The sequence below is a fragment of the Uloborus diversus genome, chromosome 9, assembly GCF_026930045.1.
Source record: "Uloborus diversus isolate 005 chromosome 9, Udiv.v.3.1, whole genome shotgun sequence".
In the NCBI taxonomy this organism is placed as follows: Eukaryota; Metazoa; Arthropoda; class Arachnida; order Araneae; family Uloboridae; genus Uloborus; species Uloborus diversus.
Genome location: NC_072739.1, coordinates 101,028,626 through 101,047,319, shown reverse-complemented (window position 1 = coordinate 101,047,319; position 18,694 = coordinate 101,028,626). Strand labels below are relative to the sequence as shown.

The window sequence follows — 18,694 nt, the reverse complement described above, 5'->3', positions numbered from 1 at the left end:
CATAGCTAAATTTACAGATCATTTATTAGCTGCATAACATCACAAAAAGACATTTCCCTAATGAATATTTTTGGCATGTTCTCCTAATTTGTTCAAAACTTTCTAAATTTGTTTTGATTAACACATTTAAAATACTGATATATACATTGGAAATACAAAATAAATAACTACACAAAAGAATAAATTTTGATTACAGTATATTATATTATAAAGATATATTAATTTTACTAATAATAAAACCTATGTTTTTGTTCACTGCTGAAACTTTCTACACATTTATTTCATCACATTTTTTTTTAAATTGACATAGCAGCAGATTTTTGACAGCGTAAAATCTTTTCGAAGCCTGCAGTTTGACAGAAAAAAAAGAGAGAGGGGGGGGGGGGGGGAGCAACTCTTAAAAAAAAAAAAAAGAAGGAAAACATCTCAATATTTTATAATATAATACATTGTAAAAAATATTGAAAACAAATGAAATTTTATTAGAGCTAAATCATTTTTTACTTATCTTATTCCCTAGCTTCAAAAAATGAAAACTAGCATGTTATGTACCTGGAGTTTGATAATTTAATGCAGCCATTTGTACTCCACAATTCCAATGTTTTATGGGGTCAAAATTTGAAGAATCAACACGACTGGCTTTCGGATAAACTCTACTAAATTGTAGTTTATGATCTGTACCAATTTGTTAAGTTTTGTAACAAAATGTGAAACACATTTTCAAAAAGCAAAATAATGTAAATTTAAATGATTAGAAGCAGTTAAATAGATTCTTCTAAACAATTAATAGTTTGAGTTTAGATTTTATCATTTTTAAACTTGATATTAAAAGCTCAGTTGCTTCATTTTTTGTTCTCAAATAACATTGAAAGAAAAAAAAATACATACTGAAATTTAACATTAATCAGATCAAATTTCGAAGTCAATTTCTTTTACTAGGTTTAAAGTGCACTTTCCTACATTCATTTCAAGAACATTACAATAAAAGAAATAAAATTACTTAGAATACAAGAAATAAAAGCATCATTCATAAAGAGAAAAACATCAATTTGATCAATGACACTTAATATTATGGTGATTCCGAAGTAAAATAATGAGCATAAACTGGAGTGTACAGTTCATAAAATAACAGGCAGTGATGTTCCCATCAATTTTTCTGAGGGTATACTCCCAGTAATGCTTTAGGCACAATATGAGTATGCGATCATATGCATAATATGTCATAATGTGAAATTTTTGTGAGGCTTTTACGCTATATGTCTAAAAAACGTTTGAGAGTATTATCCGATATGGACTGATGACAGGTAGCTATTAATTCACAATAAAAAGATTGAAATACTATTTGAAACTCAAATCTTAACCTTAGAAACTTAATGCTGTCCTGTGTTTGCATTCTATGACAAAGGTGTGATTTTAATTTACAATGAATACCTGACAGTGCATTTCCATTAAAGTTCTTTAAATAATATTATTAAAAAATAGAGCAAATATATGATTAAAAAATAGAGTAATTTTAGGAAAATATACTTCTTAGGAGGGAAAAAAGGATATTTTAAAAGCTGCTTGCATATTGTAGGACCAATCAATTTTTCAATTTTTGTTTCAGAAAAAGAGTACATTTCTGCAAAGTTTCCAACCTCTAGAAAAATAAAAAAATTTCATTTAATTGATTTCATGATGAAAAATAAAAACAAAAGCAAACCATGTTCCTTCTCAATTTCACTTACACTTGTACTGGCCTTAACAACCGATAAAAATGCAATTAGTGATTGCAATACTGATATACTGGTATACCAAATACCGGTATTTTGAGCAATTTGTATATTTCGTAATACCGGTATTTGCTTAGGTAAAATACCGGTATTTTCGGTATTAACAGAAAATTAATAAATAGATTCAATTAAAGAATTTTCATCTTATAAAATATATACTTATGTTTTAAATGTACATTTCTTTTTCCATAATACAGAACCAAAGTCAATCTATTGATGTACAAATTTTGCTTCAAAAGCACTAACTAATAAAATATCATTAAAGTAGTGGAAATATTGCAAAGTGATATTGTATATTACTAGATGGTGAGATGAGGTATCTCTTTTTCGTGCACCATTTTTTTTTTATTTTTTCCATTTCCTTAATCTCTCATTTTCTCTTTTGTGAAAGATGATTTCAAGTGTAATTTTGAATGTAATTGTCCTATGAACAATTTATTCCAAGCATCAGTTGCAGTAATACTTAATGATTTCTTTTTCTTGTTAGTATAAAAATTGGTAATTTGTTGTCACCAGTATTGGTTTGTAGTCCCGTATCCCTATTTGGCTTTCTACTAAGCAAGATAATATTTAGAAGTTATATAGTGCTTTGAAATTTTGCATGAGGTGAAGCATAATCGATTGAAACATATTTTCAGATATTTACATAATTTTAATTGTGGAGAATTTTGAAAGTAAAATTTTTAAAAAAGTGAAAACGAATAAGAGAAACTATAAAGATAAAATTTAGTTAAGTTTATTGTCAATTTCAAACCAAAGGGCCAATAAAAGGCAAACACAAACCTTTCCTGCTCAAGAGAAAATTATATTAATATTGGAAAGGTTTCATCTCTATAAAGGAAATTACAGTTAGCTATAAATCTAAAAAAATTATAAAAATAGAGCACACAATAAAGAAGAAACACACACACAAAAGGAATTATCCAAAAATAACGCGTAAGAGAGCGAACTTTTTGGAGCTGAAGGACTTCTAGACAATAGGGAAGTTGCAACCTATTAAATGTTCATATTTTGGCTATTGGATATTGTTAATTGACCCTCAAAACAAAAAAATGCACCATCGCCGAATTTTAAAACACCGTGGTTGATTTTTAATGAATTTTTAAAAATTCAAGCGCAAAAGTGCGCTCTTCTGAAACGTCACGAGCTTACGTCACAGGGCACTAATGAGCAGCCTCCGGTCGAAGATCTCTTGTTTTCGCTAGGGACATTTTGAGCGTGCTGATATTTTTATTTTTTAGAAATTCAATAATCCTTTTGAACACACTATGGAGGCCGGATTCGTTAAAGCACAATCTAAATAATCTTCCTCAAGTAACATCAATGATGATATTCGAATATTTCCAAGAGGATGAGAGGTTTAATGTTCCAGAAACACGAGGAGTTAAATGCGAGGAGATAAGCCTTTTACGCTTCATCTTCAGAGTCGAATGCACGTCCTTCGGTTTCTCCCCTATCGGAAGAGCGCATGACGTCACTTCCTATGCCATTTGACGTCACAAGCGCTTGAACATTAAAAATTATTTAAAAAAAAAAATACTTATTGTATCGCAAAACTTTTTTCACCTTTGATGTTCATACATGTTACTCTATCATATAAAATAAAATTGAAAAATCGAAAACTTCCCTATTAGAGGAAGTGTATTGCGAATTGTTAACAGTACCACCAAACTGCATGAATTCAGAAAGAATATTTTCAACTGCAGGAAAGCTTTGCACAAAAATGAGTTCCAGGCTTAAAGACAATTCAACAGATGCATTATGTTTTTTGCTATTGTTGATTTTTTATTATAATATTGGTTTCTTCATTTTATATTTGCTCATAACACGTTTTCATAAGGGAAGGTTGCCGTCAATTAACCAGTTCCATGACTAGACTTCGAAGATATTTTCCCCACCAGAGTTTTCTCGGGCTCAAAATCAGTTTTATTGTCATCTTTTGTCTCAAAACAGTCCAATACAGAATCATCAAGGAGCTTGAATCAATACATCATATTTTTAAACGTCCAAATAAGATTTATGCTGTTCACTTACTAATTATTGATATTTACATTTTGCTTTTACATGCTTTGAATATTACTGAACAACTAAATGGGAGCATTGACTTGAAAGAGTACATTTTCAAGTACAATTCCCCGTATTAAAAGTTTCATAATGAATCCTCACAGCAGTGACAACTATGAGAACATTCAAATTGACACAATTGCTATCATTGAACCACTAAGTGCTTCTATGAATGAACCAGCTAGCAAAGTGGTTCATTCAGGGAATCTTACAAATAATATCAAAGTTTCAGGTGAATTATCTTTAATAATTGATCAATCTTTTTAAATGAGTGCGATAATGATGAAAAATATTTTTAAAATATGTTTTGGAAACTCCCCTCAGTTATCATATTTTCAACTTAAAAACTTATGTAGTCAATTCAGTATTTCTTAAAGTAAATTTTAATACCGTTTCAAGTACATTAGAAAAATACCAAAATAAGTGAAATAAAGTCAGTGGATAACTGAGGGCATGCTATTTGCTATAGCAAAATCCTTGTCCTCAAGTAAAATCTTTGCGGATCAAAATTTTTGAACTTGGATGAAACAGGACTTCCATGAGGTCCCATGAAATTTTAGCTAAGAAGATGAAGTCACATGTTAGAAAATATCAAGTGGTGAGCGAGGTATGATGAAAACAGCTGTGTTGTGTGAGTCCTGAAGGTTTTTTATCTTCCTGTGATAAAAAATAATTTTAAAAAAATCAATTTTCTCTTTTTAACAATTTACTATTATTTGTAGTGTTGTTTATCTCCTGTAACAACTATTTGTATTTTACGGTTTGATTTTCTTACTTGAGAATGTGGTTCATCGATGGGAACTCAATGGCCCATCTATAGCAACTGGTTCCCATGAATGGACCACATGCTAAAATATTCCTTTTAAATTTTTATTCTTTATTGAATACAGTTAACATAAAAGCGAATATTTTTATCAAAAGAGAAATATACTGAGTATTTATTCCTATCATCAATGTAAAGTTTGAGTCTAAACTACTTCCCAAAAAAGGTCAAAAGTGTCTGTGGTTCATTAATGGCAACCTTCCCCTAATTATAATACAATTTTTGTACAAAATTACAAAATGTGGTAACAAAACGTTTTCAAGCATTTTTTGACAAATTTTAAATGCTGGTATTCTGGTATCACGTATTAAAAATACCGAACACTGGTATTGAATTTTTGGTCCGGTATTGCAATCCCTAGATGCAATGTAAATTGAGCGAAAACCAAGGTTCTTTTTAATAAGCTAGCGACAAGTGGAACTGCAGGTTAACTGTGTTCATGGTATTGCCTTTGCATCACAGTGATAGCAAATCATAATTAGTTTTAATAAATTGACAAGGTTTGCCAATTTTGTATTTGTTTGTAGTATTTTGTACATTTGGCAGTCAAATTCTGAAAAGATATTCCCCCCTGAATTTCTACTCCCAATTCATGTCTATTGCACAATTACTCTTATTCGTTGACATGAAAGCAAAGAACTGTTTATGAAATAACTAGCTTTTACCCGCGGCTTCGCTAACGTTGGTGTAGATTTTTTCAATCGATTCAAGTTAATGGTCAACACAGGGAAAGGTCAAATAGTTACCAAAAAATAGTTTTTCCCCAGTTTCACCGATATTTAAAATGGCCTCCCTCTTTAATATACCAAAAGATATAATGAAAACTGAAAATCAAGGAGGGGGGGGGGGGGGGTAAATGAAATGTCGGCAAAATTGGGAAGTCACCCAGAAAATCACTCAACATAAATCAGGAAAACGTTCAGGAGTTGTAATGAAGTTAGTTTGAGTAATTCTCAAACATTCCAATTTGAGTGAGGTCAACAATTCTTAAGTAAAGTCAACCATTTCTCTTATAATCCCCATCCCCGTCAAATGCTGTGCAGCGCTACACCTGCTATCTAAATTATTGTATAGTTTCTTACCGGAGAAATCGTCTAAATATTCCTGATTAAAATACCAAAATAGTTCAGAATAAAAATACCATTAAAATCAGAGTAAGCACAACAAATAAGGACAATAGTACAAAAAACTTCTCATTTCGGAAAGAGAAATATTCCCTAAAGTCTCTATTAGAACGGTGATATCAGCGTTTTCAAATAACATCTCCCTCTGAAGATCTCCTTCATGATTAATTCCAAAAATCTTCATCAGTACAGGTCCGAAAGCATACAAAACAAATTAAGAAAAAAAAGAAAGAAAGAAAGAACAATACTCTCTATAGCCGTTATTAAAGTAGGGATATTAATTCCACAAAATCCTAATTAACATTGTTAATCCTTAAAAACACACATAAAAAAAAAGAAAAAAAAAGAAAAAAGAAAATCAAAAGTTTCATTAAAATTTTGAAAAATTCGCCAATGCGCTAACGCAGTCGCCTGGTGAGTCTGGAGATATAAAACAGATTTGGTGGATTAATTTACATTTTAATAGCAGTTTTAATGTTATTTGAGCATGTTGTTTCACTAATTTGGTGGATTAATTTTAACTGCAATACCCTATATATAGTATTTAATGATATTTTTACCAAAATTAGTTTGGCAAAGTTTTTACATTTTAATGCAAATTTTGTAATGGCTGTAGCGTCAAGATTTTTGAACACTCGTCCTGACCGCGTTATCATTTTTTCACGGCGTTTTCAGCTTCAAAAACAACGACAATTGAAAAAATTGCCACATGCCTTAGCTATTGAAATGATTGCGCAAAAAAGTTTGGCGAGATTCCTGCTGGTCGATCAAGCACCCAGTCAACACAAATAAATTTTTAAAAAATCATTAATTGCCTCAAAGTTGCGTAAAACTGGAAAATGATCAGCCAAATTCTTGTATTATTTACCTATCTTGTGCAAAAAATCTTACTTTAAAATCTTAAAAATTTAACTTGAGAAAAGCCTTGAATAGTCAGACGAAAAGCAAAAATAGTCAACAATACAACAATTGTCGCTATCGACAGGGAGTTGAGATGATACCCTAAATACTATATTGTGTTGAGGTAAGTCTTCGAACATGGAACTAAAAAGCTCATAACTCGTTTTTTATTCTACTTCGAAATTTGGAACAGGTGCCATCTTCAGCAAAAAAATCAGAGCTTTCGATGAACATATAATGTTAATATGTGCAAGTATTTTTTCATCCTCATATTAGAGAATTTATACGAAAATTGGGTTTTATCGCCCCTTAGGGGGATTTTGCCCCCCATAACGGGGTGAAAACTACCCTATGTGTTATTCTGATGCATAAACTATATTATTGTAAAGTTTCATCAAAATCCGTTCAGTAGTTTTTGCGTGAAAGAGTAACAAACATCCATACATCCATACAGACAAACTTCCGCATATATAATAGTAGTAAGATATAATGAAGAATGAAAATGGTTTCTCTCAATGAAGTTAAAAGAGGCAAAGTATCAACAAACTATGGCTAGAGACCTGCATGCAGCGCCATCAAATAACACTCACAGAAAATAGTCCATTTCCTACAATTTTGTGAGACTATTACAACTATATCCAATACATTATGTCTCAGGGTCTTCCCTACCTAACACTACACATAGTTTTACTGATTAGATGAAGCCCTGAAGTTTTGTTTTTTGATCCAGATCAGGAGCTAAGCATCCCCAGATCCAGCACCTCCAGAGGTGTGGATTTGGAATAAGAACTTGGAGGACTGAGACCACGACATATTTGACATGCTCCAGGCACCATTAGAAAACACGGAGGATCTTCTACTGGCTGGCATCAAACTCGGGACCTGATAGTTACAAGTCAACGGCTTTATCAATCAGGCCAAAATGCATTTTTCACCGAACACAAGTGAGATTGAGAAGACCATGAGCAAATTTAAAATAATTCTTTTGTCTTCCTTATGAATCACACTCAGATTACTTGTATCCTGAAACTGACAACATTATGAAGAGATAAAAGGGTTATTTACTGTTTCTTCAAAACACCTGCAAGCGATTTTTTTCTGGAGTTGCAAAAGTTTCTCTCACATTCAATAGACCCCCTAACGATTACAAGCAATATACCGACAGCCTGGTTATCACAATCAAAGACGGCAGTTTTGTCCTTGTTGTGGACTCATTAGTTTCGAATAGTGAATAACCAAGCTGGTGGCAGATGTCATCTCATTGAAACCGAGGATGCCAATAAACTGGTAGATAAAGTAAATTTATCTCACCAGCAAGGGCGCCCATATGCAAAATTGTAACCGATTTCAGGGCAGATTAGAGTCATTAAAATATTTCATTTTTAATAACTTATTCATTAATGGCTGGAGAATAAATGTTTTTACATTTTTGCAAAGAAAAAAGTACCAAAAGCAAGGAAGTTCTAATTTCAAAGGGGGAGCTTAAGCCCTCCCTTGCCCCCCTATATGGGCGCCCTTGCTCACCAGCGAGTATCCGCGGCATGGTGTGGTTTAATTCGTAAATTGAACGCAAAGTTTTAATGATTCTTTAATCTAATAAAATGATCAATTTAGTACTCAAAAATTGTAACTCTGTAACAAAACTAAAGAGCATAAACAAATTACAAAATTTATAACTATTACAATTAAATTCAAAGAAATTAAGCCACAGTATTTATACATTATACATGTATCATAAACATCACATCTAAAAAAACATCTGTATATATAAAATAGCTTGTCCTGACTAACAATCAATGCACAGCCAAAGCTACTGAGGCTAGAAAGCTGAAATTTGGAACATAAGTTGATTTTATAATGTAAGCGCGTGCTAAGAAAGGATTTTTGGAAAATTCAATTTTAAGGGGGGGAAAACAGGTTGGGGAACGTTCTGCACTCATATGCAAAATTCTCAATAACGGGCTCGAGTTCAAAGTCGAACCAGGTATTAAAAAATTCAAAATTTTACGAGGGCTACGAGTATTCTAGCCTCATCCTCATAAGATGCTAATTAACGGAGATATTAATTAAAAACTCAATTTTGTGTCCACTTGAACATACGTCAATACCAAAAAGTGGTCCGATATTTTCGATTTTTGTACCGTTGGAAAGTACATAAAAAATAATCATTCCAAAAATATCCACAAGGACTGGAGCTGCGGACATCGAAAAAATGTTTACAAAAAAGTTATAAGCGTTTGAAGTAAAAATTAATTTATTTCGAAAAGAAATTTCTTCCTCTATTTTTTGCGCGAGATTAATTTTAGCTTGAAGAAAAGCTGAACAATATTATGTTGCCATTTCTTGCTTGAGTATGAAGAAATTTCTTGAAATTGGCTTTTAACGCATCGGGGCTTTGTCTGTAGCAGGGACATTTAAAATACTTATGCTCCCTTTTGATTAGGTTTTTGCAAGCCGATGTTTTCATGTACCATTTTAATGGCTGCATAGTCCTTCAAAAAAGCTGACTCTTACTAGTTTTGTTAACTTTATTTTTGAGGGTGAATGATATGTTTTGTTTTAATGGTGATATTGGGAATATTTCTCTTAATTGAAAGGGTTTTTTTTAATGCTTTTAGACTCATTCTGATGAATATTTTCGAAACTATTCCAGACGAGGATTTAAAGAACTTTCGAGCTCTTTGAAAACTGTTACCTTTATTATATCAAAGACACTTTTTTTCGTTACAGGTACTTTATGGCACATCTTGGCGTATGTTTCTGTTTAGCTTATTGTTGGCATGTTTGATTAAAGCGAAAGAGCCTACATATACGGGGCCGTATATATAGCGGCTCTAATTAAGCCTACGTAGAAATGGCTTATTTAGCGAAAGCATGCATTATTTTGTCACTGTACTTTTTTTTTGAACAAAAAAACAAGATTTGAAACAAAACTAATAAAGTTAAAAGTAATTTTTCAAATAATTAAACCAAGCCGTTATTTAAAGTAAAAAAGCGAGTTAAGCCATAACAATAGTTGGAGGATTGTTTTAAGTTTTAAAGCAACTGAAGATTTGTAAATCAATGTTTTGGCAAATTGCTTTGAATTCCAAATGAACTTTGATTTTTTTTTAACCAAATGAAATATACGACTTTTCTTTCTTTTTTTTCTAACGAAGATTTTTGAATGTCCCACGTTTTTTTTTTCTTTCTCGTTAGACAGATCGGATAGCTAATTAATCGGAGTTTGCTTCGCTTGCTAAGAGCTGGGTTATGGTAGCATGGTCGCTTGGCATGTTTGGCTACAAACAATAGAGTTGCGGGGTTATTTTTACATTTGAAAGATACTATTTGATGTCTTTTTTAATTATTTGTTGAAGCATATCGAATTGCAGATAAAAAACAGCTTCATTCGCAAAAGGGCAGGGTTACGATAGCGTGGTTGCTTGGAGCGTTAAGCGTTGAACTATACACTTGGACGATTATTTTAAGTTTCAAAGCTACCTTAAATCTTTTTAAATGTTTTGGCGAATAGTTTTAAATTCCAAAGAGACTTTGGAAGTTTTTTTTTGAAAAATGATCATTTCAAATCGGGGGGGGGGGGGAGCATGGATTTTTTTATTCAACAGACTTTCTTTAAATAAGCGATCAGTAACCTAAATTAACTGGCGATCTTGCTCCAAACAATTTTTTCTTGCTAAAAAAATTTAAAATATTCATACCAAGTTTTATCGGGCAATCCATACGAACTTTTGCGGATATCATTTTTCAAGAACAAAAGGCAAAAAAAAAAATTTTTTTTTCTTAAAAATTGAAAACGGTGCCCTTTTTAGCAATTTTAAAAAAGTTATAAAAAATCTTCATTGCACCGGCATCGCTGTGCGGATACTGCTAGTTAAAGAATGAAACTCAAAATATTAGATAATTACAAGAAATGTGAAAAATTGAAACTTACTTTCAGGATTGTATGATATGGTTTTGCAGTACACAATAAGATTTGATAATTCTTTTGCTATTTTTAACGTTTTTTCCATTTTTCTGCTATGTTGCAACTATAAGGGAGAAAAAAACTATGGAATTTATGATTGTCCTACAATTTCATAAGTAAGTTTAAAATAACTAACAACACACATTCTTCAATTATTCATTATTTTATTGAAACAAACACCAGTTAAAACAGATTGTCTCAGGGGGCTAAAATTTCTCTTCCTAATTAATGTACTTTATAAGCAACATTACAGATGAAAAGAATGCATAATAAGAATGACTAATGCATATGGTTGAATAAGGAATACAAGGCATTTAAAATATAAATTTAACAAGTTTTTCAAAATAAAGTGGAAAAAAAAGGAACTAGACAACTTTTAAGATAAATAAATACCTTTGTGCTGAACAGTAATGTAAGACAAACAACGTTAGAAGAAGCATTGCTGTTATTTGCAAATTTGTGCTTCTTCTAACGTTGTTTGTCTTACATTAGACAACTTTTGTTTCTCTCTCTCTCTCTCTCTATTTTTTTTTTTTTGCTGTTTTCTTTAAATGACTTACCCCCCCCCCCCCTGCTTATAATAGTTAGGAAATCAGACAATTATGCTGATGTCACACTGACAAAAACAATTTTTTTAACTGTTGCTTTGTCAACTGAAATCATCCATTAAATTAAAACCCCTATGGAGACATTCCTAAGTCTGCAAGTGGAAACCAGCCATTAAACCACAGATTTCACTCAATTAATATTAAATATATGCACTAGGGTTATAACTTGCACAACTTGTTTCAAGTTTAGGCTGTGGCCAGAAGCAACTAAAACACTTGAATCTAATAGAATTCAAGGGCGCCCATATGCAAATTTTTAAGGGGGGGGGGGGCTCAGATATTTCCCCATGGTTTAGCAGGATATTTACCCCATAGAAACCATTTTCAGTACAGATTAGAGTTATTAAAATTTGACATTTTTGATAACTTATTTTTTAATTGCTGGAAAAGAAATGTTTTTACATTTTTGCAAAGAAAAAAGTAGTAAAAGCAAGGAAGTTCTAATTTTATAGGGGGGGGGGCTTGATCCCCCCCCTTAACCCCTTATATGGGCATCATTGATAGAATTATGTTGTTTGTGATAAAAAGGCTAACAAAATGTGCAAGTTTTGGAAAAATGTTAAGGGAAACTGCTGAACCCACAAACAGTTGTACCTACAGACGTTGTTCGAGAAAAATTGGATGAGGGGTTCAACATGTGTGTCTCAGCCCTCTCCAGTACCTCAGGAGGTTTCACCTTCATCAAACGAACATGTAAAAGTCTATTGCATTTTTCGGTTTTAGAAAGACCTAATTAAAAAAAAAAATGTGTACAATTTCTTTTTTTTGTACGCCATGGATTGTATTATTCATTATAGTTGTAGGTATTGTGTTTCGCTATATTTTGAAGGTGTTGTTTCTGAATAATTAAAAATATTTAAAAAAATAATGAAACAAAAAAGAGAGCTGAAAAATAAAAAAGGGAAAGAGGAATGAGAAAAATGGAGGGGAGGGGATTTGCGCCATTGAATTTTGGGGGGATGGGCACCCCTTAGTTGCCAAAAACATTGTTGAAAAAGGAAAATATCAGTGACTCTGAAAATGTAATCAGACCTTAATCAAGTTTTAAAAGTGAAAAAAAAATCTTAAAATGATGCACATCACACACAATAACAAACAATTACAAAGATTCAGTACAATACATAAAGTAAAATATTTACCATATCATTTGCAGACTGTGAAGTTTCTCGAATCTTTTGAGTCCATTCCCTCATTTCGTCCTCGCTAGTAGCAGCGATTTCAATGGGAATACGATGTGGCGAAGAAATCCTAAACACGTAAAACTGATCTTCAAGTGAAGCTGATGGCAAACTGTCTGGAAAGAAAGAGGTAATAAATAATGAGTTTTTTTAGCCTACTTTTCAGCAAAAGCTCTCACACAGAAAATAGTATGCATATTAATAAATCGTTTCAGAACATTACAATATGTTCTTTAAAGTTTTCTGCATTTAAACAAAGGCTTGCTTATGTCACTTAATATCATTTCTGAAGGTAAAACATGCTTTTAAATTCTGCATATATTATTCGGTACATTTAAAGCATTCAACTAAGCCCTAAGCCAAATTTTTCTCTTTCTTTCATTGCTAAATTACAATTCCAAATGCAATCAAAACTTCTCCATAATCTGTAATCAAACTTTTCACGAGTTGACTTTTACCGTGGTCTAGTAGTTAAGGTCACTGTCTTTCACCAAGAAGAACCTGGTTCGATCTTTGGTATGGGTCATGGGAAGATCCCACCATTTCTCCTGGGCTATATGGCAAACTTAATGTTTCATGTTAAAAGGTAGAAGGCTGTTAGCAAAAAGGTATTTATTCACTGCTTAAAAAATAAATGGAAAAATTAGTATGACTACTAAAGAATGGCATTATAGTTTTGCCACTTAAAAAGCTGAATCATTCAGACCCACTCCATATGTATCCTAAATAAATACTCTCAATTCAGGGTACCTCACTAACCCAGAGAAACCCTTTTCCCTTTTTGATTGGCTACCGGAAGGCTGTTTCATTTTTTGTGAAAGGACTTTAAATGGATTTTTCACTCTTTGCTTTTTTAGACAAATATTTGCTTTTAATTTGCTTAAATTAAAAATCTAGAATACAGTGAAAAGTGCAGTAATATGCATCAATTTCAAACATTTACCCTTTTAATGTATTATATACACCTAACACCAAATGAAGCAAAAATTGATTGCTGCATATAATCGAAGCTCTAGTTATAACATTCACACAAAACTGAGCTGCTGTGCGTTTGAGTGCTTTTGCACATATCTACAGGCTTCCTTCTGTAAACCTCAAAAAGCTATTTTCTGTAATTTTTTTTTGTAAGTAGCTTTGTACTTATGTTAAACATTCATTTTACTCACAAATCTTTTGCCAAAACGATAAAATTATTGAATATAGAAACTTCTAGTGTCATCTAAAGCTGTAAGCTTATTGTTGAGCATAGCAATTTCATTATTTAGAATAGAGAAAACATAAACATTCACTCATAGTAATAATAAAGTTACCTCATCTTGTAACATGTATCAAAAGTAGAGGACATTTCTGTCAAAATAGGAAGGGGGGAGCTGGAGTCCAATTTAAAGGTACAAGAATCAAGTCTGAACAAAAGACTTTTTATTTTGTTTTTGTATTGAATAATTCATTCAAGATTAGTTTTTTGATTGTAAGTCAAGAGGGTTGTTCCATGTGACGGAACGGGACATTTGGAGTAGTTTTTGTTACTAAATTTTGTCTCATAAATGCAAAATAATACAAGCTGGAAATTTTATTTTTGTATAGCAAAAGTAACGACTTGTCATAAGAACTATGCAGAATATCAAAAGTTAGTCAGTTTGAATAAAATAAGAGAAAGACATGCAATAAAATACCTGTGACAGAATGGGACACATACAAGTTCCATTCCATCATTGAGCATTTTATTGCATACTAGCTGCGTTGCATGACTTTGCAGGGTATACCTCAAAAATAAAAGTTGTGTCAAGGTGACGCAATGCTCAACAATTAGGCCTAAAACTTAGAAAAAAAAAACTCTGTAAAATTTCCCGCCAAAATAATGATTCTTAAATTTTGTAAAAGTCAAATCTAAAAGTCCCAAATAAATAAAATGCAACCCTCCATAAATAGAACTAAAACCCTTGATTATCTTTGAGGGCAGTACAAAAAAAAAAAAAAAGAAAGAAAGAAAGAAGATGACTCGCCAAATAATAATGAAAAGGGGAAATTTTTACTTCAAAACAAAAACAAAATTTTATTTAGTCACAGTGGAGAAAATCAAGTGGCAACCTTCTGAGTGGTTTTATTCACGCTAATTTAAAATGAGATTGCTCAAATGATAATTTTCGGATATGAAAATGCTGTTCCACTCAGGGCTGGCAAGTTTCTGCCGGCGCGGTTAAAACCACTGGTAGTAAACCGGTTTAAAACCGGCATGGCAAAAACCACTTTCTGCCACATTTTTTGGCAGAAACTGGCAAAAACTAATAAAATGACAAAAAAAAAAAAAAAAAAAAAAAACTATCGACAGACAGTACAAAATGCATGGAAAAAATAATTAATTGTTAACCAAAGCACAGTTTAATTTACAATATTATCACAATTCAGAATCAAATGTTACATTGTTTGGACCCTGCAGTTGCTTCTTGGAAAAGGTGGTTCCAAAATTCTAAAGTTTCTCAAATGAGAAACTTTAGAATATTCTTCCAACAGAAGAAGCTAGCAGGCAATGCATCAAAGAACTAGCAATATTCATAAAACTTTCAAATTGTGTATTTTTTTAAACTGGTCCATCATGTAGTAATTAGGGTAGTGGTGAAAATTCGACTGTGTGGAAAAATGAATTTTGGAAGTAGGGCCTATTTGTTGGGCTGTGATATTAGGTACAAAATCTAGATTTAATATTGGAAAGTAAAATTCTTGAAGCACATGATAATTTCAATCACAAGCAATTTATGATGAAGCTTATTTGCGAGCAAATTATGAACAGTAATGCCAGTTTAATTCTGTATGTCACTCCTCTATCCTAAGAACCCATATTATTTTTCGTCCTTTGTTAGATTAATCCAAATATTACGAGCGATCAGCAATTGAAAAGTTCCCTTTCTAAACTAAATCAAGGGCACTAGCATAACATTTTATTTTTTTACAATGATGAAATGAAGTTTAATTTTTTAGTTTACCTAAACATATATCATTTAGTAATTACTTTAGTTTTTAAAGACGATTTTAAGTTTTTGCCAGTTTCATGCCGGCAGAAAGCCAACCCTGGTTCCACTAGGCTTAAAAATGCTTATATTTTCTTCAGGTGATTTTACAGCCTTGGATTTTGAAATTCAAAGGAAGTAAATGTACTCCAGGGAAATTTTTTGCAGGCTTTTGAATGGTCCCTAAAATCAAACTCGTCAGATAAACTATTTCGAGTACAAAGAGCCATTTAATGCCATTTTTTTGCCCTAAAACTTAATTCGATATGTTCCTTCTTGGGTGCCCAAGTATCTCCCTGCCAATTTGGTCAAGATCCGATGTAAACTGGATTTGTATAAGGAACATGCATATACACATATATACATACACACATATATCTTCTGTTTTATTTACAGTCGGATCCCGCTACAACGTGATCCGACTTACGCGAAATGGCTATAACGCGAGTTTTTCATGAGTAATGAATTTTTTAGTGCGGACACAAATTACTCGCCTGCAACATGAAATTGTTCGGAAAAGAGCGGCGTGTGAGTTAGAATGAGCTTTGTTGACACTAAATACTGGTTTTGTGAATGGACTTTCATCCCTTTAGCATCACTGAAAGCGGAAGTTCACCCACTGTATTAGTCTAAACAACGCTTTGCTTTAGTTTATACAAATAACCGCTCCGATTCTAAACTTTTTTTTTCATTTCACATATGAACATTGATAAAATACATTCTGATAGTATTCTGATCCCGCTGCATAAACCTTCTTCATTTTTTAAATTATAAATATATTTACTATATACTGTTAACTGCTATAATAATGCAGTAGTGTACATACTGTAACTACCCCATACTGCTTTATTTTAAGTTTCTCTCCCCCAATTAATCATTGATTTTGTGCTAAATTACAGAATTTTATGTCAAATAATAACGCTTTTTCTAAAATACAGAAAAAGACGGTTCTCTGTAAAAGATACTGCAATATATAGTTAATAAATAGTTTGAAACAATGTGAAGAGTGTTTACAAACGTCTGAAACAATTGGGTATGCTTATAAAAAAATTACTAAACATACCTTGTTCCACAACGCAAAATTCCGACTTACGCGAGGTGTCTTGGAACGCATCCCTCGCGTAAGTCGGGACTCGACTGTTACATTGATTCTTCAATCATTATATTTAGAAACGATAACTTAACCTTGTACGTAACTTTTATGACAAATCCTTACTGTTGCTATCAAAAAATAAAATTTCTAGCTTGTTTTATTTGTATTTATAAAACAAAATTTACTGTCAAAACTACTCCAAAATGTTCCATTTCACAACATAGAATGGCCCAAAAGTAACCTAAAACCTAAAAACTGACAATTTTTTATTTTAAATATATATATCTAATTTTTGAAAAAAAAAAAGGCCAGTCGGGGGTTATACAATAATTAACAAATCTAGGCTTATCTTACATGAAGCAGGAAAGCATGGATCCAGAAGATGGGATGGGGAGGGGAATTATGATCCTTTCATAACAGGATCAAAAGGAAAAAAAATGTCTAAAACTGTTTTGGGACTTCAATTTTGTAAAATTATGGAGGAGAGAGTCACATACACCCTATTTGTGCCAGAATATTACTCATGATTAGCTCTCAATTTTTGTGTTCATATTTAATTAATGAACTTTCTAAAACAAAAATTGAATCCACCTTTGGGAGTAAGCTATGAGAGTAGAAAATAGGCAAAAATGCAGAAAATATGTATAAATTTAAATGTTTTAAAGAAAGACGATGTGAAATCATATTTTGCATAAGAAGAAAATATAAAACTCTATACGGTTCAGATATACACAATAAAGTAATTTTTAAAAAAAAGAAAAAAACAGAACATTTCTTAAGGTATAGACAGATGTTTTGTCAAAATTTAAATACATAATACTAATTAATCATAATCTAATAGAGCAGCTAGTAACATCTCATCAAGATGTTTTTCAATCAACAAGCAACGATTAAAATTAAAAATTTTAAAAATCCCCGACTGAGTCGCAACTGTAGAATCAAGAGGGAAAATTGAAAATCCTTTTAAAGCCCTTATATTACTAAAAAATCAATGTCAAGTATTTTATTTGCTAACAAATAGCAACTGGCAACAGACAAAAACTTTAAATCATTGCGTTTAATTTCCTTGTCAGCCAACAATGAATTCAGTTATCAATCATTGTGAATAAAGGCTTAGCCATTATTAAAATCTGTTTAAAAAAACGTTATAATTCGAATTTTTTGAAATATGGAAATTTCCAAACACATTCTATCTGGCGCTGGAAAAAATTCTCTTTATTTTGGTATTATATGTTTAAATTTTTACCTGTGTTTTCACTATAAAAATCGTAAAAAACCTTTTAGAGGTTTTTAATCAATATCTTCATTAATTAATGTCATTCAAAGATGCAACCTAGCTAAGAACACTCTTGATCAACTCTCCTTTTGAACAAGTTTTTTCTTTTCAAAATCGGTCCATCTGTTTAGGCATTAGAGTGCCACAGACAGACACACAGATACACAGACACGTCAAACTTATAACCCTTTTCCTTTGTGTGTCGGGGGTTAAAAATAGGCAACATTCGTATGATAGGGGAAATCTAGACTTCAATGTTGCCAAAACATGTCTATTTCAGTCTCAAAAACACAAAAAAAGTTGGATAGTTTTACAATAAATTGGGAGAATCTCATGCTTGATAAGGTGAAGAGCAGTTTTTTACCAAGGGAAAATTTTTACATCAGGCAGTATCATAATATTTAATGTCAATAAAGTCTTAGTCTACAAATATGTTGTATGAAACAAACTCAATGACAGATATTTACACTAATACAGTGAAACCTGTGTAAGTTGACCACTCGCGGTGCAGTACTTTGGCGGTCAACTTAGACAGGTGGTCAACTTATAAAGGGCGGTAATGTTTATTTTATTTTTTGTCATTTCTTGCACCACGTTTTTTTTTTTGAGGAATTCACTTTTACTCTTTGTGTTCAACTCCACTTTCATTATTTAACATTATTGAAAGCGAAACAATAATTAAAAACACTATTCTAATACTTTTGCCATTTTCCTCTTGTTTTTAACTATATTAGACACAGTAGTTTTAGAAATTCCATATATGCCAGCTAATTTTCTCTGGCTTTTCTCCATTTTCAATTACTTTTAATACTTCATACTTTTTATTAATCTCAAGTTCCACTAACTTTCTTTTTGAAGCCTTTTTATGTAAAACTTATAGCACA

General features: G+C 31.8%; 1 protein-coding gene across 1 annotated transcript in view; it reads right to left on the bottom strand.

Moving 5' to 3' along the window:
• Positions 1-18,694, bottom strand: part of LOC129230395 (1-phosphatidylinositol 4,5-bisphosphate phosphodiesterase gamma-1-like) — a 126,727-nt gene that overhangs the window by 22,298 nt on the left and 85,735 nt on the right. The window contains exons 22-25 of the mRNA XM_054864793.1: positions 12,398-12,552; positions 10,618-10,714; positions 1,550-1,639; positions 553-675 (exon numbers count right to left, since the gene is read on the bottom strand). Coding sequence (XP_054720768.1) covers positions 553-675; positions 1,550-1,639; positions 10,618-10,714; positions 12,398-12,552 — 465 coding nt within the window. The remainder of the gene's footprint in view (positions 1-552; positions 676-1,549; positions 1,640-10,617; positions 10,715-12,397; positions 12,553-18,694) is intronic.